Here is a 23,580-nt window from a genome sequence, read left to right on the forward strand (position 1 = left end):
TGCACATACTGCAAGACCACTGCATGTGCCAAAGGTTTTCACCCTTTTATATCATAGATATGACTACCGTGGTATGTATTTTATGGCATCCGTATGACAGTGGGCAGTGTGTTATAGTCCATTGTCCTAGTGTATTCATCATCTGTTGCTGTGACAAACAGTGGAAGCATTTATTATTGTGTACTTTATTCGTCATCCTGCAATAGTATACTGAACAGTGAACTGCATCAGTATGTTATGGTTGTTCTGATATGAAATAAACTATCAGGACTCATCACTGTTGTATGACAATCATTTTGTACTGTGGGATATATCATGCTGAATAGTGCATGTTAACTGGAAACAAACACACGCATGCACGCCACGCATGCAGGCATGCAAACAAGATACAAGTATGAGAGTGACTACACTGAGAAACACAAAAAAGTCCAGCATAATAATGTGTGCACTCTCACAGGTACAATTTCAAATACATTTTGAAAGAAAGAGACATGTAATGATGTAGTCATTTCTCTCTCTTTTTATTTTATTTTAAAGTTAAATGCTGACTGCAACAAATAAGAGAAAAATGGTTAATAATTTTATCACTGTTCATGTTTACTCTTCATGTTTGTAGCTGTTACCTCTCTCTCTCCTTTAACTATCTTTTTCAAGTTAAATGCTGACTGCAACAAATCACAGAAAAGTAATTCATGATTTTATCACTTCTTATGTTCACTTTTTGTGTTTGTAGCTGTTGACAGACAAATTCCTGAGGAATTCCTTTGGTTTCAGTTGGTACGACGCGTGTACAAGGGTATACCTGACAGCTTGCGAGGTGAAGTATGGACACGCTTACTCAACCTGAACAAGATCAAGAATGAACAAGAAGGCGTGTACATGGTAAGTCATACAGTATTAACATTAAAAGTATTAATCTGTTTAATCATATCTATGGGTAGGTGTGTGTAAGGCTGTTAAACACAGTAAGTACTTTTATGTCTATGTGTTGTAAATGTGAATAATGTATAATTGCCTGCTTGGGGATGTTTTATCGATAGTGTGGCAGGATGGGTCAGGCACTGGACTTGTGATCCAGTGTTGATCAGTGATCAGGGTTTGAGGCCCATTTCAGCCTGGTGTTGTGTCCTTGGGAAAGGCACTTTGCTCCAGTTTTCCTCGCTCCACACAGGTGTGAATGGGAACCTGACTCCTGCTGGGGAAGGTTCAAACTGAAGGAGAGGATTGGGCCCTGCCTTCCCATGCCAAGCCCTTGACACAGTGGGTATGAGTTCACTGCCTTCCCATGCCAAGCCCTAGACACAGTGGGTATGAGTTCACTGCCTTCCCATGCCAAGCCCTAGACACAGTGGATATGAGTTCACTGCCTTCCTGTGCCAAGCCCTAGACACAGTGGATATGAGTTCACTGCCTTCCTGTGCCAAGCCCTAGACACAGTGGATATGAGTTCACTGCCTTCCTGTGCCAAGCCCTAGACACAGTGGATATCAGTTCACTGCCTTCCTGTGCCAAGCCCTATACACAGTGGATATCAGTTCACTGCCTTCCTGTGCCAAGCTCTAGACACAGTGGATATGAGTTCACTGCCTTCCTATGCCAAGCCCTAGACACAGTGGATATGAATTCACTGCCTTCCTGTGCCAAGCCCTAGACACAGTGGATATGAATTCACTGCCTTCCTGTGCCAAGCCCTAGACACAGTGGATATGAATTCACTGCCTTCCTGTGCCAAGCCCTAGACACAGTGGATATGAATTCACTGCCTTCCTGTGCCAAGCTCTAGACACAGTGGATATGAATTCACTGCCTTCATGTACCAAGCTCTAGACACTGGATATGAATTCACTGCCTTCCTGTGCCAAGCTCTAGACACTGTGGATATGAGTTCACTGCCTTCCTGTGCCAAGCTCTAGACACTGTGGATATGAGTTCACTGCCTTCCTGTGCCAAGCTCTAGACACTGTGGATATGAATTCACTGCCTTCCTGTGCCAAGCTCTAGACACTGGATATGAGTTCACTGCCTTCCTATGCCAAGCTCTAGACACAGTGGATATGAATTCACTGCCTTCCTATGCCAAGCCCTAGACACTGTGGATATGAATTCACTGCCTTCCTATGCCAAGCTCTAGACACTGTGGATATGAATTCACTGCCTTCCTATGCCAAGCTCTAGACACAGTGGATATGAATTCACTGCCTTCCTATGCCAAGCCCTAGACACTGTGGATATGAATTGACTGCCCCGATGGCCACTAAAGGCTGTGGGACCTTTGATACCCCCCTCCGCACCCCCCCCCCCCCTTTTTGTTGTTGAAAATTATTGTAAATTGTGTAATTCACTAGTGGCTGAAGAACTGTTAAAATATGTGTCAAATGTGTACAATCAGTTAATTCATTCAGTGGTGTGTGCCTGATATCTGTTAGCAGTGTGTTAACAAGGAAAGTTGTCCTATTTTTCAGAAAATGCGGAACAGGGCTCGATCAAAGTCCACGGCCATACGACAGATCGACCTGGATGTCAACCGGACATATCGCAATCACATCATGTTCAGGGAGCGTTACGGTGTCAAGTAAGCTAAAGAAATGTATTTCAGCATCTTTTCACACATGTGATAGTGGACGTTGGTGTGTGTGTGTGTGTACAGTCTTCAGTTTTGTCTTTTCACTTGAAGTTGTATGAGACCCATAAAATAAGGATGTATGTAGAATAGTGTTAGCATTCGTCTGTGTGTGTGTGTGTGTTTGTACAGTCTTCAGTTTTGTCTTTTCACTTCAAGTGGAATGAGACCCATAAAATAAGGATGTATGTAGAATAGTGTTAGCATTCGTCTGTGTGTGTGTGTGTGTGTGTGTGTGTGTGTACAGTCTTCAGTTTTGTTTTTTCACTTAAAGTGGTATGAGACCCACAAAATAAGGATGTATATAGAATAGTGTTAGCATTTATCAAGTTGCATAGTTTTCTGCTGCTGCTTTCTTAGCCTGTCTAGGAATCACTACAGAAACATGTTTGGAACAGAAATTGATATCACCTCTGTAAAGTTGTAACTGATATTTAAAAAAAAAAGTAAGGGACTCTTTTTTCCAGTCCTTCAGAAAGAGAGAGAGAGAGAGATTGATTGATTGATTGATTAATGATTGACTGATTTATTGATGAGTCAAGACACCAAAGAAAATGACTGTCACTGAATAATACATTCTCAAGCACACTGTAAAAATCAGGGCTTTGCCAAACCAGTTATTTGATTGTTTATCAAATCTTGTATGAGTGGACAGAAATCAATTAGTTTTTGTTGTTGTTTTGTTTTGTTTTTGTTTGTTTTTGACTCACTTGTGTAAACAAAGTGAGTGTGTGTTTTAACTCGGTGTTCGGTTGTGTGTGTGTGTGTCTGTATGTCTGTGTGTCCGTGGTAAACTTTAACATTGACATTTTCTCTGCAAATACTTTGTCAGTTGACACCAAATTAGGCATAAAAATAGGAAAAATTCAGTTCTTACCAGTCATCTTGTTTAAAACAATATTGCACCTCTGGGATGGGCACACAAAAAAAAAAAAAAAATGAAGCCTAATAATATGCAAACTGCATTTACTGTTATATTTATATTTTTTGTATTCTCTAAACTTGGCACTTTGATCTGATATTCTGACCCAACAACAAGAGCAGTCATTATTATCATTTTTTGTTCAAACAGGAACTTCTTTTGCTAAGCATGGAAGTTTTATTTATTTTGCAAATGTTTTGGTGCAGATAGTAAAAAAATGGAAATTACTCTGTAATTAATGCTAGGGGAGTTAATTTGCTTTAAACTGATCTTTCTCATCTTAAATATTACATTTTGAAATTATACTCAATACATAAAAAGCTTGGATTTTTTTTTTAAGTGCATCACAAGTGAGTCTTGAAGGCCTTGCCTCACTTGTTGTTTTTGCTTCCCCCATAACTATTGACTTTTCTGCACATGACCAGCCGTAGACATTTGGTGATGACATTTCAGACAGAAATCAGTGTGTTTCTAGTGTTGATGCTGACAAGAACAGGGTGGTGACTGGTTCCATTGTGTTGTGCAGACAGCAGGCTCTGTTCCACGTGTTGGCAGCTTACTCTGTGTACAACACAGAGGTGGGGTACTGTCAGGGAATGAGTGAAATTGCTGCTTTGTTGCTGATGTATCTGAATGAAGAGGTGGGTACTGCTGCACTTGTCACTGTGTGTGTGTGTGTGTGTGTGTGTGTGTGTGAACAAGCCTCCAATATTTTCTCCCCTTCAACTAGACCTTGAGTGGTGGTCTGGACACTAGTCATTCAGATGAGACGATAAACCGAGGTCCCGTGTGCAGCATGCACTTAGCGCATGTAAAAGAACCCACAGCAACAAAAGGGTTGTTCCTGACAAAATTCTCTAGAAAAACCCACTTCGATAAGAAAAACAAATAAAAACTGCACGCAGGAAAAAATACAAAAAAATGGGTGGCGCTGTAGTGTAGCGACGCGCTCTCCCTGGGGAGAGCAGCCCGAATTTCACACAGAGAAATCTGTTGTGATAAAAAGAAATACAAATACAAAATACAAATGTGTGTGTGTGCGCGTGTGCCTGCGTGCATGTCTGTGTGTGCATGCATGTGTGTGCATGCATGTGTGTGTGTGTGTGTTTGTAAGCGTGCGTGCATGCGTGTGTGTGTGCACGTATGTGCTTGTTTTAGCATTAACGGATGGGAATTAATATAGTCTTAAAATATCTGATGACATCATTTTTGTCGCCTGATGGACTTTGATATCCCAGTCATTTACTTGCTTTTAGTGTGCGTCTCATCTTCCAGTACAGTGTGGAATCTGATCACGCCTTAGGTATGGTCACCATTTGTTGATTTAATCAAAGTTGATATTCCTTTTTCTGTAGCTGTTCAGTTCTGTTGACACACCATTTTGCTTGCAACTGAATCTCCAGACTTAGAAGTTTCATCTGCTGGACATTCACACGTGAATATTGCAGTTACAGTGAACGGCATGAATATTGCATAAGCTGTAATCGGCATGAATATTCCTTTGACAATGATGTGTGTCTGTATGTGCTTGTGTGTGTTTGTATGTGCTTGTGTGTGTGTGTGTTTGTGTGTGTGTGTGTGCATATGAATGCATGTGTGTGGAGGTGGGCTGGTAGGAATGTCGAAGAAATGGGGAATCCTTTCGGATGTTGATCATGATTTTTTTCTCTGAAGCTGTAGGGGTGGGTTTCACTGATTGAGGGCGTGTTTGTGAACTTGTGAATATGTGCGATCACTTCACTGGTGTCCATTGGTGATGTTTCAGGATGCTTTCTGGGGAATGTCCCAGTTGTTCATCAGTGACAAGCACACCTTGCATGGTGAGTCAACAGCTGGTTTGTTTCACTTCAGCATTGTTGTTGTTGTGTGCGTTGACCCTGTGGTGGGTGGATGAGTGTTGGTGGTCTTCCATGCTGTGTTGTGTGCCCTTCCTTTGAAGCTTTCTCAAATATTATTATGATAATAGTGATAATGATAATAATAATAATAAAACAAAAAACACATTGTTTTATACATAACACTACATCAGCGATACATATACACACCAAAATGTGATGAGCCAATTATACACACATACATGAGCACAGTGCATACATTACATACATATATACACATACGTTTGAACATACATATGTACATAGGAGCCCAGGAAAGCTCATACCAGCCCACCTCCACACACATGCATTCATATGCGCACACACACACACACACACACACACACACACACACACACACACACACAGACACACACACACACACACAAGCACATACAAACACACACAAACACATGAACACACACCAAATGCATATATCCATTCACATACATACATGTATACATGTATGTGTACACACACATAATCAAGCACATCACACGCACAGGAGTATACACCCTTTCTTGATGATCTGGTTCTATTTTTATCTTGTTATATATTTTTATGTATGACATTTCAATGCATTTGTGCAGTGAAAGCTTATGATGTGTTTGTGATTTCCAGGATTTTTTATTCCCGGTTTCCCCAAACTGATGAGATTTCAAGAGCACCATGATAATGTGCTGAAGAAATACTTGCCCAAGATTCGGCGTCATTTTGTGAGTACTACTGTGCATTGCACAAAGCTTGCCTTGTTTCTGTCTCCATCGTGATTTTTACTGTTGCATGTGTCCGGTTACATTTTGGACATCTCTTTTGTAAAGTGTGGTTTACAAAGACACCCCACCACCCCTCTTTTTTTGTTTTTATAGTCTTTGTTGTATTTCATCTGTTGAGTTATGCTGATGGGAATCTTTTATGGACTGCAAGGTGATACTTTATCCCCCTCACTTGACCCATGTGCCTTACAATACGGCTGAAATCGGTCTGATTGAAGTTGTGGATCATATCATGGTTGATGTTTGAACTAGGAAGTATGACATTTGGAAGGAAACAGTGAACACACAAATAATCCAGTTTCATGCATGCGAGCTTGAATTGTTTACAGAATGAGTCACAGAAACTGTCAAAAGTTTGAACTTCGTTATGGTAATGATTCCTGGTAGAACAAGGAAATTTCTGCATTCTTCCACAGAAACTGGAAGGCTGCCAGGCATTACTGTTTGAAGTGTCTGTCAGTGGGTTTTATCAGCATGGCAGCAGGTTTCCTTGAAAATGATTAAGAATGAATTCAAGAAAGCTGAGATCTACAGAGCCAACGAACCAGCGGATGACACAAATGAAGTAGTAAGTTCCCATGGTGATGACAGAGCCTCATCATCAACCAGTGCAGAAGATAAAAAACATGGTTGACACAACCGTCGATCTGCGTTTGTCAGACATTCTGAGGTATAAGATTTTCAGTTGATGACAATGTTTGTGAATGTGTGTATGTGCCATGCTTGCATGCATACTGACAGCCCAACCATGGATGTTGTCTGTCTGATCTTGCCCCACATTGTTTGAATGTTGATCTTTTTCACTTTTGATCTTTGCTTTTGTTTTATATTTTTTCACGCACCTTTAATGTGCTGCACCTTATGTTTTGTTAAAATCATATATATTTTTTTAAATGTGGAGGTTATGCCTTATAATATGAAGTGCCTCATAGTCCCTAAAATATGGTATATTAATTACATTCTAAAAGAGAATATAAACTATATGTAAACAAATCCATGTGAGATTGACTTTATTACACCAGCAGTCGTCAGTCATGGGGTTGATTAGATGTTATGGATGGAAACAGTAGAAATTAGGGAAATGAGAATCACCAAGACAGACAGAGACGGGAGGAATGGATGATTAAAAAGCAGTCAACATTGAATAACGGCCTATGAATTTATTCCGGAAACTCTGAACTCATATCAGTGAAGATTGTTTGCATTTTTTCCTCCACTGTTTGTTTTTTGTTTGTTTATTCTATGTGCCTAAAATTGTGACCTTTGTGCTGTTTTCAGGAGAAACACGAAATCTACTCCAGTTTTTATACGATCAAGTGGTTCCTGCAGTGTTTCCTGGACAGGGTAAGCAGCAGTTCGGATCTCTGTGATTGCAAAGAAATAACAGCCATTTGTTACGCTATGCAGTATTTGTCCCCATGCACCCCTCCATTTATGTATGTTAATTTAGATTAGTTGTTCAGGTTAAATCTGATGAAACTGAAATTTCAAACTTTTTTTTTTTTCAAACTGGGCCTGTGAAGTTTGGTGCACATCACACCACTGACACCATTATAGAGGGTTCTGTAGATTCATCTTCAAAACACAAGAAACAGAGAGCAAAATTGCTTTTGTTTGTGTCTGGTCAAATCATGTTGCTTTGCTGACCGACCATTAAAGTCAATTTTAGGGCTGTTATGTTTGGTCACTCAGTCTTTGTCATAAAAGTATGAAGTTGGATAATGATTATGGAGAGTGGTTTGTTGTTGTTGTTTTTATTTGTTTGTTTTTTAAAGAGAGAAAGAGAAGTGGTCAAGTTAAAAGAAAATTATCAGAAATATTTTCTCACAGAAATGAAATTAACTAGTTATGCAGCAGTCAGTAGATCATTTGTGACAGATCTCAGAATCTGAGGTCGATGAAAATGTTATGCTGGTGCCATTCATCAGTTTCGAAAGAAGACACTTCACTCTGATTTTCCTCACACCACCCAGGTGTCAATGGGCACCTGACTTCCGTCCCGGAAGGTTAAAACAGCGGAAGGAGAGGATTAGGCCCAGCCTTTCTTTGCTGAGTCCTACACACAGTGGATATGAATTTATGGTCACTATGGCAGTGAAAGGCTGTGGGACCTTGAACCTGTAGGTTTTTATTTATTTTAAGAAGTGTTTGATTTGGTGTGATATATGATATGATATGGATACTTATATAGTGCCTATCCTCGGTCGGAGACCAAGCTCTAAGAGCTTTACAAACTTGAGGTCATTTGCTCAACAGGCTGCCTACCAGGTTAGAGCCAACTGACGGCTGCCATTGGGCACTCATCATTCATTTCCTGTGTCATACAATCAGATTTCAGGCATGCATAAATACACAGACATGCAACATTTTACATGTACAACCGTTTTGTTTATCTACCCCACCATGTAGGCAGCCATGCTCCGTTTTCGGGGGTGTGCATTCTGGGTATGTTCTTGTTTCCATAACCCACTGAATGCTGGCATGGATTACAGGATATTTATTGTGCATATGTGATCTTCTGCGTGAGTATACACAGGTGCTGATACCGAGATTCGAACCCAGGACCTTCAGATTGAAAGTCCAACGCTTTCACCACTGGGCTAGTGTTGATGAAGTAAATGGTTGCTGGTTTCAGACGCCGTTCCACCTGACCCTGCGGCTGTGGGACATATACATGCTGGAGGGTGACAGGCTGCTGGTGGCCATGTCATACAGCATTGTCAAGATGCATCGCCGTAAGTCGTCTTTCTCTCAGATCCTTATATTTATGGGTTTTTGGTTTTTTGTTGTTGTTTTTTTATTCAAAGAGGGCTTTGCTAGATTTTACTTCTCCTTTTTTTTTCACTCACGAATGAAGCGCATGTATTGTTTATTTTTTATTTTTTATTTTATTTTATTTTTTTTTAAAAAGAGGGCTTCGTTGTTTCACCTTTTTTGTTTTGTTTTTGACAATTGAAGTGTTTGTGTGCACCTTTTGATCAATCTTTTTTAATTAAGAGGGCTTGAATTATATATATATATATATATATATATATATATATATATATATATATATATCTGTGTGTGTATATGTATATATATCTATATCTATATCTATTTCTCTCTCTGTATCTATCAATCTATAAATACACACACACACACACACACACACACACACACACACACACACACACACACACAAATACATATATTTTGATACGTATATATATATTGTGTTTGTGTGTGTATATATATATATATATATATATATATAAGAAATTAAGAGGGCCAAATAAGGTACTGTTTAAACCAAATTAAGAGGGCGTGGCTTTGCTGGTTTTGTTTGTTTTGTTTTTGTTTTTTGTTTTTTAATGAATTTAGTGCTGGTGTCTTTTGTGTTTATGACGAAACAGTTATTTCTTTTCCAGGACGTCTGCTGAAGATGCCGATGGAGGAGCTGTCTGAGTTCCTGCAGCAGTCTCTGGAGAAGGACTTCCACTACGAGGACGACGTGGTCATTGAGCAGCTGCAGGTCTGCCAGGAAGAATTGCGCAAAGCCAAGATGGACCTGCCCCCCCCTGCCCGCGGCAACGAGAAGCCCACCCTCCCCTTCGGCCTGGACATCCAGCCCAGCGTCGAGCAGCTGATTGGCCGCCGCACCACGGAGTCCATCGATGAGCACTTCCGCCGGAACCCCCGCGGCGGCAAGGCAGCCTATCTGCGCAAGAAGAACATGAACAGTTTGGGCACCCCCGAGCTGTCGCGGAGCCGGGGCGACACCCGCTCCCTGCAGTCCTCCCGCCTGTCAGACTACTCCATCGATGACCGGTCGTCATACTACGACACGGCCGCCAACTCCCGCCTGTCCCTGGCCGACCAGTCCAGAGCCTCCATCCCCAGCTCGCGTACCTCCTTCGCAGACACCTCGGAAATCGGCAGCATGACCTTGACCTACGGGGGCGTTCCTGGCTTCCCTGAGGATGTGAATGGCGCGGATGTGACCACCCCCACCACTCCCACTCCGGGTGGCGTCACCACCCCGACACCCATGACGGCATCCTCCACATTTCACCATGAGGACGAGACGATGGACACTGGCACCGGTGCTCGGTCCCCGGTCTCCGTCAACTCTGACTACGACAATGTGAATGGAATGTACGACGAGGGTCCAGCCATCATCATCAACAACCCCATCCCCATCAGCAAGTCGGACAGCTTTGTGGACAGTAGGACGGTGGAGGCCGAAATGGTGGTCACCAACGGCCACGACGGCCTCATGTCCTCGCGCATGAAAGCCACGAGGACTGAGAACGATATACAGCAGGCACGTTTCTATGACGCCTCGGAGGTGAGCGAGCGTGAGCAGTTGAACGGGGTGACGGTGGAAAGACACATCTCCCATCAGGTGGCGAGCTCCACCACCACTCACACGAGGACTGTGTACACTCGGGAGGTGGAGAAAACCTCCCTCATGTGACAGCACTGTCTCCTTTCACATCGTCGTCTCTTGTGTCTCCTTTTCCCCCCCTTTGAATAAATTATTGGTACACCAGATGTACAGACTGCACATCTACTGTGTCATCCAGGTATGCATGGAGTGCTGTTTTTCATAAACCATGTGCATGATGTTTGTGTTTTTCTTTTACCTTGGATTTATTGTTAGACAGGCCTTAAACTCTGGCATACTTTCTGATGACGTGTCCTCCACTTTTCAATGTCTTGCCAAGTCAGTGTTCCTGTCTTCACGCAGTGAACACTTTTCTCCTATTGAGCGCTCAATATAATCAGCATTTCCTTCACAGAAGTGAGGTCGGTTGATAATTTCAAGCAGTGAGTAGATTTCCAACTCTCCATTTTTCATCTTTCTTGCTAACATGGTATACATGGACATAGAAATACTGCAGAATATAAATGTTGTTTGCATTTATTGATGCTTAGCCCCTTGCATGTGGCTGAGCTGTGAACAAGATGAATTCATTTCATTTACTTACAAACTAGCCATTTCCTGAATGTTCACATAATGAACCACTTAGATTTACATCAGTAACCAAAGCTACAGAATCTCATTTTTAATGCATGTTGTAATTAATTTAAAGCAAAATTGAAGAAGTGCATCATTTCAGGGACATATGGAAGCAATCTGAATAATTCTTTAGTCTTTAACTGACAAGACGGTAGCACAATCTTATGAAGAAGGGCATTGATTGCATCATAGTCTCATGAAGAAGACCTTTGACTGCATCAGTTTCATGAAGAAGAGCATTGATTGCATCACAGTCTCATGAAGAAGACCTTTGACTGCATCAGTCTCATGAAGAAGAGCATTGATTGCATCACGGTCTTGTGAAGAAGACCTTTGATTGCAACAGGGATAAAGGAGTGGTCTTTATAATGTGAATCATGATAAGGCAAAGGAAGATAATCTAAGGTAAAAGAAAATCATCTGAAGAGTAATGTGGTGTGGACCGGAACAGAGCATTAGGAAACAATCTCAAAATGAATATCAAACAAGGTATAAATTTTAACAAAGCATTATTTTATGTGGGAAAAATACTTAAGAAAAATATACATTAAGAAGAATCTCTTTGTTTTTCAGGGAAAGGTTGTATGGTCCAGCTCATCTGTATTCAGTATGTCTTATCGGTTAAGTAATGGCATTAAATTAACTTTTCATTGACTTCTTGAAAGACTTAACGTGTTTAGACAGTTGTGCAGGAAATCTGTAACAACTTAGAAATTTGTGTCATTCTCAGCATTGGAGTTTATAAACTGTTCCAAAGTGTGGTGAAGCCAAGATAGCCATCTATTCCTTGTATGAAACATGGTCTGATTCAGAAGTTGTACGATTTTTTTGGGGGGACGTAATGATATAATTGCAGATGCGACAGTTTTGTGGGCAGGTAGGTGAAAAAAATACAGGATCACTTCACATATATCAGTCTGAAGTGTGATCAGCATTTAAGATGGCCAGCTCAATGCTCATGGCTTTTATCAACCATTGTTGTTGTTTTCCCACAAATTTTACCATTATAAAATCCACTGTGCCATACCATAAGAAATGAAATGGTTCATACTTCTTGTAGTTAAGGTTTTTATTGACTGGTGTATGCCACCATTGGGACCATCTGTCAGGCAAGGCTTGATTTTCATACATTTTAACAAATTAAACATCAATTTTTTTTTGTGTATCATATACACAGGATATTTTAGAATGAGTGTGGGTTATAATATCACTTAAGAATTAGCATGTTTGAATTATAAAGATTTCTTGTTAACTGTGAACAGAGGAAAAAGGATTTTGAAGTCCTTGGATCACTTAGCCACAAAAAGAGAAAACTATTAAAAAAAAAAAAAGCAAAAAAAAAAAAAAGCACTGGTTATAAAGATTCAGAAGATCTACTTTTTTTTTTTCTTCTTTTCTTTTCCAAAGTTAAACTTGAAGATGTTTTGAAAGGGGAAGATGGTATTGGTAAGAATACTTCTGCTGTCATTTTTATTCTGGTCTTGTAGAGTGAATTGAAATCTTAATAGAGCTTGTTGTTTACTGCATTTCAGTAATTCTTGAGATCTGGGAGTGGATTTTGATTCATACAGTGTTGGATGAAAAGCCTGCTTCCAAACAGCATGTGCTATGATAAACATGACTTGTCATATTTTCTGAACACTGTTGGTCATCAGCTAATGAGGCCATTTTATTTTGACATTAAACACAATTGCCCAAACTTTCTATGATGCTCTTTGTGGGTTTTTAAAAAAAAAATTTTTTTTTTTTTTTTACTCACATGTATAAACAGAGTACGTCTATGTAATCACCCAGCCTGGGTTCCATGAGTGATCTAAGAGTTAAGAATTTTCCAAAGTCTTTGAAACTTGTGTAGACATTGGAAGATTCTTAATGCTGAGCAAACTTTCTGCTGCTGAGATTGGGCATAAATACAATGCAGTCTCAGTTGTCTGTGTGTCCTCCATGTGTGTGTGTGTGTGTGTGAAAGGTTTTTGACATACTCTCGACGACCACAAGAAGTGTTGTGCTGTCGAATGAGACCTTTCCACTGACCCCCTTTACCATCACATGATGAGCTGGGTGAGAGGTCAAGGTTCAAGGTCATCAGTTGGCAAACTCGGAGAAAGCGTGATAGAATTGATATATCACACCCAATAAAGATTTTTCATCAAACTTTGAACAGTGACTGTTTACAGTGACAGTATCAAGTCTATTTAAATTCAAAGTCAGAAGTCAATGAGTAAGGTCGCAACAAAGCATGCTAATGTGAAAAGCTTGCCAGGTGCATGAGATATAAGATCTTGCATTCATTTGTCATCATTTGTGTTTGATCATAGGGAGAGCGAAAACCTTCTGGAGAGTCAAGGTCATGGGGCAAAATGACAATATAAAGAAGTGTGAGGATTTTTGTTTGTTTGTTTGTTTTAATTTAATTTTCAAACCTTGCACAGTAATTGGTTAGGGCGAAACCGTAAACCTTTTCATATGTCACAGTCAGGGCAATAGTCGTGAAACGTCAAGGTCACAGCAGTGTACGATTTTAAGTGTCCTGTTGCAAGATCATTTGATTTGCAATGTCCTATTTTCCTGTTCTGTATTTCCTGTTTGTAGGATTACGGGGGTATGGCACGTGAGTCTAACAGCCTTTTCCTCTCTTCTAATTGCCTTGTTTCCTTTTCCTCTCTTTTTATTGCCTTGTTTTTTTGTTTTTTTTCTTTGTAAATCTCTTCTGATAGTCTCTCTCTTTTTCATGTTTTTTTTTCTCTTTTTTTTCAGTATTTCTTTTTTACTAAAAAAAAACAAAACGAAAAAATCTGCTGGGCTCTAAGCGACATTGGTCTGAAATAAAAAGGTCTTGATAAGCATGATGATAGTTTACTGCTTGAACCATAAACACTATCCCAAAGAAAACAGAAAAATATTCTGGAGGTTTGACTAATACTTAAGATACTTATTTAAAAAAAACAAAAACAAACAAAAACCCACAAAAACACCACCATTTGTTTAAAAGCTAGTATCAAATAAGAACATAGTGATACTTTGTTTACACTTTTGAATTTAATACTTTTTTCGTGTGTGTGTGTGCACTTCATACTCTGGAAAAAAAAAATACTCACAATGCGTGGAGTGGACTGTGGTTTGGTGTTGTGCTGTGTTTCTTACTTTCATACAGAAAAAACAAAAGGGGAGGTGGAGACGGAAGTTGGGTGTAACGTGTTACACATCGTAACGGGCCAGCATGCCTGGTCATCGTGTGCATGGGTGTACATAGATTATTTTCACATAGACTTGTTGATGATTATATTATGCAAATTTATATGGGTTCACTATGCTGTGCACTGGATGTTAGTTGTATATAATTGACACTGTGTGCTCCTTGTATATGTAGCTTTTTTTTATAATCTTTTTTTATGATGAATTTCTTGTGTGTGTGTGAGTGTGTGTGTGTGTGTGTGTGTGTGTGAGTGTGTGTGTGTGTGTGTGTGTGGTTGCTGTGTGTGTGTGGTTGCTGTGTTTGAGTGTTGTCAGTGAGTAGTTGTGTCGTGAAGGGCAGTCACCGGCACCAAATGGTGTGCGCATGACTCCTCGAGTTCCCAAGTTGTCAACACTTGTACAGTTAAGGCTTGAATGCGTGAGTGGTGGTAGAGGATTTTGATTTTTTTTTTTTTTAAATAATGTTTTCAATCCTCTACTAAATGTCCACAAGTCCCATATATCACCCCTCCCGTTTTTTCTGTCATTTTTTTTCTCTCTCTTTTTTTTTTTTTTTTTTTTTTTTGTTATGTTTGCTGATGACACAGGAGGAGAATTATCATAGACTGTGCCATGCATGGGAATTCTGTTTGTGTCAGTTTTGCATTCAGGATGGGGGAAGTAAAGAGGTTTTTTTCAGTTTTGGAGAATTATTGGTGAAATGATATTTCCAGGTTGTATTTTTGGAAAGTTCTTCAACCAGATCAAGGCTGTAGATGCACATTGGTGAGATTACGTTTTTTCCCTAGGTTTTGCAATGTTAGTCACTTTTATTCACTCACAATCATTCAGAACTAAAAGAAAGTGTGGGCATCTGAGCTGTTGAAAATTGACTTTAAGGTTGATCAGATCTGACCTGACCACACAAGGTTTTACCAAGGACTAACACTGGGTTGGGTCACGGCCAAAAGTGTTCATTGTTTAAGCATTGGTAGTGACCTCTCTTACTGCTTCTGTGTTTTTGTCTGTCTGTCTCCTTCCTCAATCCCCTTATTAAAAAAAAAAATTAAAGACTTCAAATATTTTTTTTTCTCTCCAGTATACGACCAACATCAGCTTGCTGATAACTGTCGTCGTTGATGTATTTTTGGGTTTCCATTAACCTATCAAACACTGACATGGATTATAGGATCTTTAACTTGCATATATATGATCTTTTGCATTTGTTTCTGGACACAAAGGGGGTTCAGACACCAGCAGGTCTGTATAATGTTGACTTGAGAGATTGGAAAAATCTGGAAAAAAAATCCGCCCTTCATCCACAAGGTGCACAGAACCAGAGACTGAATTTGGGCAAGAATCTGGTGCTGTAACCATTCGGCTGCCACACCTGGTTATGTTTTTCAGGACAGTGTGTCGAGAGATGTATCTATTATTTAACGTAGATGTCAGAAGTGACAGTTCTACATTGCCCCTTGCAGCACAACAAGGATAGAGAAATTGCACAGAGGGATCCATTTTTCAATGAAGATGTCAGATCAGAACGAATTTAACCCTCTTCTTGCAGCAAGACTGGAGATAGTTAATGATGATACAATGATAAAAGTTCTGAACAAAGATTTCAGATAGGTAGTTAGTGGAGTTCAGTGACCTACTGGCTGATTCCCTTACAGTCAATCTGTTCAAGGCTTGTCTGGTTTTGAAGTTTGGATTGCTCTAGGGGGTGAGTCTCAGTGTCAGATATGAACTTCACTGGTGTTTTGAATCGAAGCAAGACAAGCACGCAGCCTGCACATGCCTGAGTTTTTGCTTTAGCCCTGTTGGGAGTATTTTGGTTTTGTTGAATACAGGCTCTTTTAACATTGCTGATGTCACTTAATCATTGTCAGCAGTTGTTCTAAAATAATATCATGTTCAAGATCAGCATCACTGCCTGAATCAAATAGTTTGATACTTGATGTGCAGTGAAACATTACCTTTCTGTTACTGTCATCCCAACCAAAATGGGAAAAGAAAAAGAAAAGATTGCAGAGTCTTAATTGAAGCATGGTCAATCTTTGCAAAATCGCACAGAATTTTGCTTTTATTTCTTCTTCTTCTTCTTCTTCTTCATCTTCTCATTTTTTGCTTTCCTGAATGTTAATGATTAGTTGATCAGAATTTCTTGGACATGAACAAGAGATAAAGTATGAAATCAGCCATTGACTAAATATATATATATTTATATACCATTATGTTGAGAGAGAGAGAGAGTGAGAGTGAGAAGGAGAGAGAGAGACAGCACACAGCTTACTTTTATTGTTCAAAAGGCAAGTTAAAAACTGCTTCAGAAGAGGAAATTGTTAGCTTCGCTTGACTTTGTTTTTTTGATGTACTAATATCACTGCCAGATAAAATGGAACTGCACCTTGATCATGTAACTGACGTACACAGGTGAGTGTGAGCTCTGTATCATTTATTTGCACTGTTCACAGAATTGACAGTGATACTTGTTTAACTGTTGTGAGGAGAAACCAAGGAGAAGCCGACTTTGTTGCAGACGGGTGCTAAAAGGAGATTTTGTATGAAGCTGGGGTTCAGCAAGACTTGTAGAACCAGAAGAAGAAGCAGACAGAACAGTGAAACAAAACATAACAATGAAGAAACAACAAACAAACAAGTTTGTATTCGTGAATCAGAATGAAGGAATTCATGAGTTTAGGAGTAATCAGGTGCTTCAGTCCAATCCATCATCACCTTAGCAAACAGTGCGTTCTCTCCTTTACACACACACACTCACACACACACACACACACACACACACACACACACCACATCTCATCTCATCTCATCTCATCTCATAAATCTTAGGAAAATCTTTTTTTTTTTTTTTTTTTTTTTTTTTCTACAAAGTTTAACACCTGAAAATAATTAGATAAAAGAAGAATGCTCATCCTTTTGGCAACTACCTGCAAGAAACGGATAAAGGGTTTTTCTCTAACGTGTTCTGATCATACCTGTACATAAAGATGTGTGCAATTTTTGTACAGATTACGATTTTTCTGGACATATTGTGGAATTGTTGAGGACAAGAAGGGTGTATATCCTCCCCACACCCCACCTCTCAGAGTGTGTCCCATGGAGTGTAAAAGCATGCACTGTACAGACGTTGCATCATTCTCACCTGCCATACATTTGATGTTGTCGCTGTGTCTGATTTTGCAGCTGTTGTGGGTTATGTAGATAAGTGACCAGTGTGCGTGTGTGTCTTTGTAAACTGTGTGCAGGTGACCCTCAGTCTGCGTGTGTGTCTTTGTAAACTGTGTGCAAGTGACCCTCAGTCTGCGTGTGTGTCTTTGTAAACTGTGTGCAAGTGACCCTATGTCTGCGTGTGTGTCTTTGTAAACTGTGTGCAAGTGACCCTCAGTCTGCGTGTGTGTCTTTGTAAACTGTGTGCAAGTGACCCTATGTCTGCGTGTGTGTCTTTGTAAACTGTGTGCAAGTGACCCTCAGTCTGCGTGTGTGTCTTTGTAAACTGTGTGCAAGTGACCCTCAGTCTGCGTGTGTGTCTTTGTAAACTGTGTGCAAGTGACCCTCAGTCTGCGTGTGTGTCTTTGTAAACTGTGTGCAAGTGACCCTCGGTCTGCGTGTGTGTCTTTGTAAACTGTGTGCAAGTGACCCTCAGTCTGCGTGTGTGTCTTTGTAAACAGTGTGCAAGTGACCCTTGGTCTGCGTGTGTGTCTTTGTAAACAGTGTGCAAGTGACCCTCAGTCTGCGTGTGTGTCTTTGTAAACAGTGTGCAAGTGACCCTTGGTCTGCGTGTGTGTCCTTGTAAACTGTGTGCAAGTGACCCTCGGTCTGCGTGTGTGTCTTTGTAAACAGTGTGCAAGTGACCCTCGGTCTGCGTGTGTGTCTTTGTAAACTGTGTGCAAGTGACCCTCGGTCTGCGTGTGTGTCTTTGTAAACAGTGTGCAAGTGACCTTCAGTGTGCGTGTGCATCCTAGTAAACTGTGTGCGAGTGACCTTCAGTGTGTGTGTGCATCATTGTAAACCATGTGCAGGTGATCCTATGTCTGCGTGTCCGTCTTTGTAAACTGTGTGCAAGTGACCCTCAGTCTGCATGTGCGTCTTTGTATACTGCGTGCAAGTGACTCTCCGTCTGCGTGTGCGTCCTTGTAAACTGTGTGCAAGTGACCCTTGGTCTGCGTGTGGGTCTTTGTAAACTGTGTGCAAGTGACCTTCAGTGTGTGTGTGTCTTTGTAAACTGTGTGCAAGTGACCTTCAGTGTGTGTGTGCATCATTGTAAACCATGTGCAGGTGATCCTATGTCTGCGTGTCCGTCTTTGTAAACTGTGTGCAAGTGACCCTCAGTCTGCATGTGCGTCTTTGTATACTGCGCGCAAGTGACTCTCCGTCTGCGTGTGCGTCCTTGTAAACTGTGTGCAAGTGACCCTTGGTCTGCGTGTGGGTCTTTGTAAACTGTGTGCAAGTGACCTTCAGTGTGTGTGTGTCTTTGTAAACTGTGTGCAAGTGACCTTCAGTGTGTGTGTGTGTCCTTGTAAACTGTGTGCAAGTGACCCTCGGTCTGCGTGTGTGTCTTTGTAAACTGTGTGCGAGTGACCCTCGGTCTGCGTGTGTGTCTTTGTAAACTGTGTGCGAGTGACCCTCGGTCTGCGTGTGTGTCTTTGTAAACTGTGTGCAAGTGACCCTCGGTCTGCGTGTGTGTCTTTGTAAACTGTGTGCGAGTGACCCTCGGTCTGCGTGTGTGTCTTTGTAAACTGTGTGCGAGTGACCCTCGGTCTGCGTGTGTGTCTTTGTAAACTGTGTGCGAGTGACCCAATGACAGCGTGTGCGTCCTTGTAAACTGTGTGCAAGTGACCTTCAGTGTGTATGTGCATCATTGTAAACCATGTGCAAGTGACCCTATGTCTGCGTGTCCATCTTTGTAAACTGTGTGCAAGTGACCCTTGGTCTGCGTGTGCGTCCTTGTAAACTGTGTGCAAGTGACCCTCGGTCTGCGTTTGGGTCTTTGTAAACTGTGTGCAAGTGACCTTCAGTGTGTGTGTGTGTCCTTGTAAACTGTGTGCGAGTGACCTTCAGTGTGTGTGTGTGTCCTTGTAAACTGTGTGCGCAAGTGATCCTCTGTCTGCGTGTGTGTCTTTGTAAACTGTGTGCAAGTGACCTTCAGTGTGCGTGTGCATCCTAGTAAACTGTGTGCGAGTGACCCAATGACAGCGTGTGCGTCCTTGTAAACTGTGTGCAAGTGACCTTCAGTGTGTGTGTGCATCATTGTAAACCATGTGCAGGTGATCCTATGTCTGCGTGTCCGTCTTTGTAAACTGTGTGCAAGTGACCCTCAGTCTGCATGTGCGTCTTTGTATACTGTGTGCAAGTGACTCTCCGTCTGCGTGTGCGTCCTTGTAAACTGTGTGCAAGTGACCCTTGGTCTGCGTGTGGGTCTTTGTAAACTGTGTGCAAGTGACCTTCAGTGTGTGTGTGTGTCCTTGTAAACTGTGTGCAAGCATGCATGACTGGCCTGTGTGGGTGGTGGTGGGTGTGCGTGCTTGCATGCATGCACATGATTTTGTCTGTGCAGTCTTTCTTGCTGTTGTTTGGGCCACACCTTGTACCAAGCAAACCACCCCAGCACATCTGCAGATACATTAGGTACTCTTTTTTTTTCTTACTTGATTGAAATGTAAAAACTCTTTTTGTATTTATTGTTATGTGTGTGTGTGTGTGTATGTGTGTGTGTGTGTGTAATGCGTTGCTCATGAGATATGACTTCTTGAGTGCTTTGTTGTGCAAGGTAGAACATGAAAAGTACAAGGAACTGCATAGAAACGTGTATGTATGTCAACTGCATGGGTGTTCACCTTTTTTCTCTCTCTAAGTATGTGTGTGTGTGTGCCTCATGCATGCCCATGTGTGCATGTGTGCTTGCGTGTGTGTGTGTGTGTGTGTAGTTCAGCTCTTTACTGGCAATGGGTCCATTCCCCAGTGTTTCCCGTTTTTCATTCTTATCTCAGAGATCAGGTCCATTAAGGATGTGTGGACCCCAAAGTCTGATATTATTCAAATTTATACTAAGTACCGGTAAATGATCTGTCCTATTTACGTCAGTGACAGTGAGAAGGGGAGAAGAGATACTTTGTCAGGCAAGTTATGTGTTCACTGTTGTGTGTGTGTGGTGTGTGTGTGCACTTGCACATGTGTAAGTGTTTTATGTGTGTGTTTTGTATGTGTGAGGTGTGTGCGTGCGTGTGTGTGTGTGTGTGTGTGTACATACTTCTTAGGGTGACTGCGTGTTATGAGCATTGAAAAATATTCCTTCCCCATCTTTTTCTTTTTTTCCCAAAAAAACAAAACAAAAAACCCAACTTTCTGCACAGTTTTACAGGCAGTGGTTTGGTACATTTTACATTTGTAGAGATGTCTTGAGTTATAGATTGTCTAATTTCAGGAATACTTAACCACAATTTTATTTTTTCATTGTTTTCCTCAAACAGCGACTCCTGCTACTAACATGTTCGTTTCTTTGTGCAATATATAAACCTGTGTTTCTGGAGTTAGACTGAAAATGCTGTTCTGGCTTCGATGATGGGGTTTTGATGAATGAAGGATTATCAAGGACAAAGGTCAACATTTATGCTGCGTTTGTCAGGATGCACAAATATGCTTTTTGTACGTTTGAGAGATTGAGAATGTACTGTTTTGCAAAATATGTTGCTTGGTAACTTTTCCCAATCGGATTTTTATATATTTTAAATCTTTTTGATTTTTTTTTTTTTTTTTTGCCTGCTCTGTTGTGAGCTTGTTTCCTTTTGTCTGTTACTATCTCCTGCCTATGATTCGTTACAAAGGAAGGAAACGGCGCTTTGTGGCTTGATGTTTTCAGTTGAGTAACATAAATTGAAGCATTGTTTGAAACTGAAAAGGATCTGTTTTTAAAAGAAGACAAAGACTGGATGGTGTGGCATGTGTGCATGTGTGTGAATTACTGTGCATTTCAAAAATGGAATGTGCTTGCTTACATTGAGAATATACCCCTGAGATTAAAAAGAGAAAAACTATTGTATGTAGATCAAGATCTGATTGAAAGAAACAACTGAATTTTTAAAGTTTTCACCTGAGATCTCAGTATAAGAAACATGCTCCATTTGTTTTTTGCTGAAACACTGCTTGTAGAGAAAAACAGTTGCATTTAAGGACACATTTTAATGTGGGAGAATAATATCGCTAGCCTAAGTCATTAAATTAGATAACGAGTGTTGAGCCAGTAATGAGTGTTCATGCTGCCAGTTGTTTTGGTCTTTACATCGCAGACTCCAGATTGAGATCACACATGCACACACACACGCGTGAGCACACATGCACACACATACAGGCACATTGGTGCATGCATACATGAATGCAACACACACACACACACACACACACACACACACAGAAAGACTACCCTGAACATACTGAAAATCTTACTGATGCACACAGCTGAGATGGTTATTTAGGGTGGGGGCAGGATTCAGAACTGACAGGGGAAGGGTGGAAACCCCCTCAGCTGTTTCTTTTGTATCAGTACGTGAGGAATGGTAGATTTATTACTGTAGTCATTGGTGAGTAATTACTTTTGATAAGCTCTACCTTTTACTCTTCACCATTATTGAACAGATTATCTGATAGTAACTGTTTGTTCCTTTGTATTGATGTCTGTTTTATTGATATGATTTTTTTCCTGTGTGTATGATTTACCTACCTGTATTTCCCACATTTTGAGTGTTTTAGTTACAGTGTTTTCATTTGTTAAGGGGCTTCCATTATGTTCGATTTGATGGTGTCATTTGTTTTCCATTGATTTGTTTAGTTAACGGGGGTTTTTTTTGCAGTTGATTGTCATGCAAGTTTGATTTGATTTTTTGTTTCTTTTATTTTTTTGGTCTGCAAGTGTGACAGTTTGATAAAGTGTGTGTGGTGTGTGTGTGTGTGTGTGTGTGTTCTGAGAGATATTACATAATTGGTGTATGCTTGAATCTGCTAAAAAACAACATAAAAAAATCTATGGTGATAACCTGTTCTGTGTATTTTCCATCACAGAGAAACATAACTGGCTATTGGTTTCTCTCTGTCCTCTGTTCATTTTAGAGTTTGTACTTTTGTCATGTTCCGGTGGAACGGAAGAACAGTTTTATGTATTACATGTCTCAAGAAGAAGCAGCAGCAACAGTCATGATTTGTTAGTGATGTGTTTGCACTTTCTCAAACAAGATGCACTTGTGAAGTGTACTTTTTTTTTAATGTAGTCTACCATTGGATGGGTGTACATTCAGTGATTCACATGTTATTGTTATGCTTATGGTTTATTTTCAAGAACACACACACACACACACACACACACACACTTTTCCCCACTTCATGTAGCCTTTGTCTCCTTTTTTATCTTCTCTTTTTACATCGAGACTGTGTATGAATGAATGAATAATGAAATGACTGGTATTTTAACACATTAAAAAAAAGAAAAAAAAAAGTACATCCATCTAAGCAAGATTCAGCAAACCTGCTTGGGGATTTCAGGAGAAATTATTGCTCTCTTTTTGTGAATGGAGAAGGGGGTGGAGTAGCTGAATTCAGCCAACATGTTCTGTGGTTGGAAACACTCACAGCCTTATACCCAATACAGTATTTGTCTTGTGCTTACTTCAGATCGGTTAGATTACATAGGTTATTCCTTAGTGGTGTTTGCAAAATATGCAAAATTCAGCATTTGAAATTACAAAGCAATGTAATGCTTTTTCTTTTTTTTTCATCAGTTAGCCAAACAACATTTGAAGAAAGTTGCAGGTAGCTTATGCTTCACATCAAAGGTATTGGAAAAAACCCAAAGCTAAACGCTTCATCCCTCTTTTGCCACAGGTAATCTACCAGTGTGAAAGTGTGTTCATGTTGAGTCTGTTCTGTTCAGCTTCTAGGTGGAGACAGTAGATTACAGATTTGTGTTTTATTCTTCGTGAATAGCCAAATAAATTTGTTCTCCGTTCTCTTATCATTGTTGCATCAGTCATATTGAATGAAAGTGTGTGGTACTTTTTCACTAGCGAGTGTGGGCAGCGTTACTGGAATGAGTCTATGTGTGTAATGATAATGTTTCAGTGTCTCAAGGAGTTGTTGCTGTGTTCGGACAAATCCATAATTATAAGCTACATCATATCCCCCAGGCAGCAGCATGAGCCAGTGTG

General features: G+C 40.4%; 1 protein-coding gene across 3 annotated transcripts in view; it reads left to right on the plus strand.

Moving 5' to 3' along the window:
* LOC143282868 (USP6 N-terminal-like protein) overlaps positions 1 to 23,143 on the plus strand; it is a 44,217-nt gene extending 21,074 nt beyond the window's left edge. For all 3 annotated transcript variants that reach the window (XM_076588728.1, XM_076588729.1, XM_076588730.1), the window contains 8 exons: positions 775 to 882; positions 2,463 to 2,572; positions 4,069 to 4,183; positions 5,308 to 5,362; positions 6,038 to 6,132; positions 7,471 to 7,536; positions 8,828 to 8,927; positions 9,600 to 23,143. In XM_076588728.1, coding sequence (XP_076444843.1) covers positions 775 to 882; positions 2,463 to 2,572; positions 4,069 to 4,183; positions 5,308 to 5,362; positions 6,038 to 6,132; positions 7,471 to 7,536; positions 8,828 to 8,927; positions 9,600 to 10,648 — 1,698 coding nt within the window. In that variant the 3' untranslated portion in view covers positions 10,649 to 23,143. The remainder of the gene's footprint in view (positions 1 to 774; positions 883 to 2,462; positions 2,573 to 4,068; positions 4,184 to 5,307; positions 5,363 to 6,037; positions 6,133 to 7,470; positions 7,537 to 8,827; positions 8,928 to 9,599) is intronic.
* Positions 23,144 to 23,580: the final 437 nt, after the last annotated feature.

This window comes from Babylonia areolata, chromosome 6, assembly GCF_041734735.1.
Source record: "Babylonia areolata isolate BAREFJ2019XMU chromosome 6, ASM4173473v1, whole genome shotgun sequence".
Lineage (NCBI taxonomy): Eukaryota > Metazoa > Mollusca > Gastropoda > Neogastropoda > Buccinidae > Babylonia > Babylonia areolata.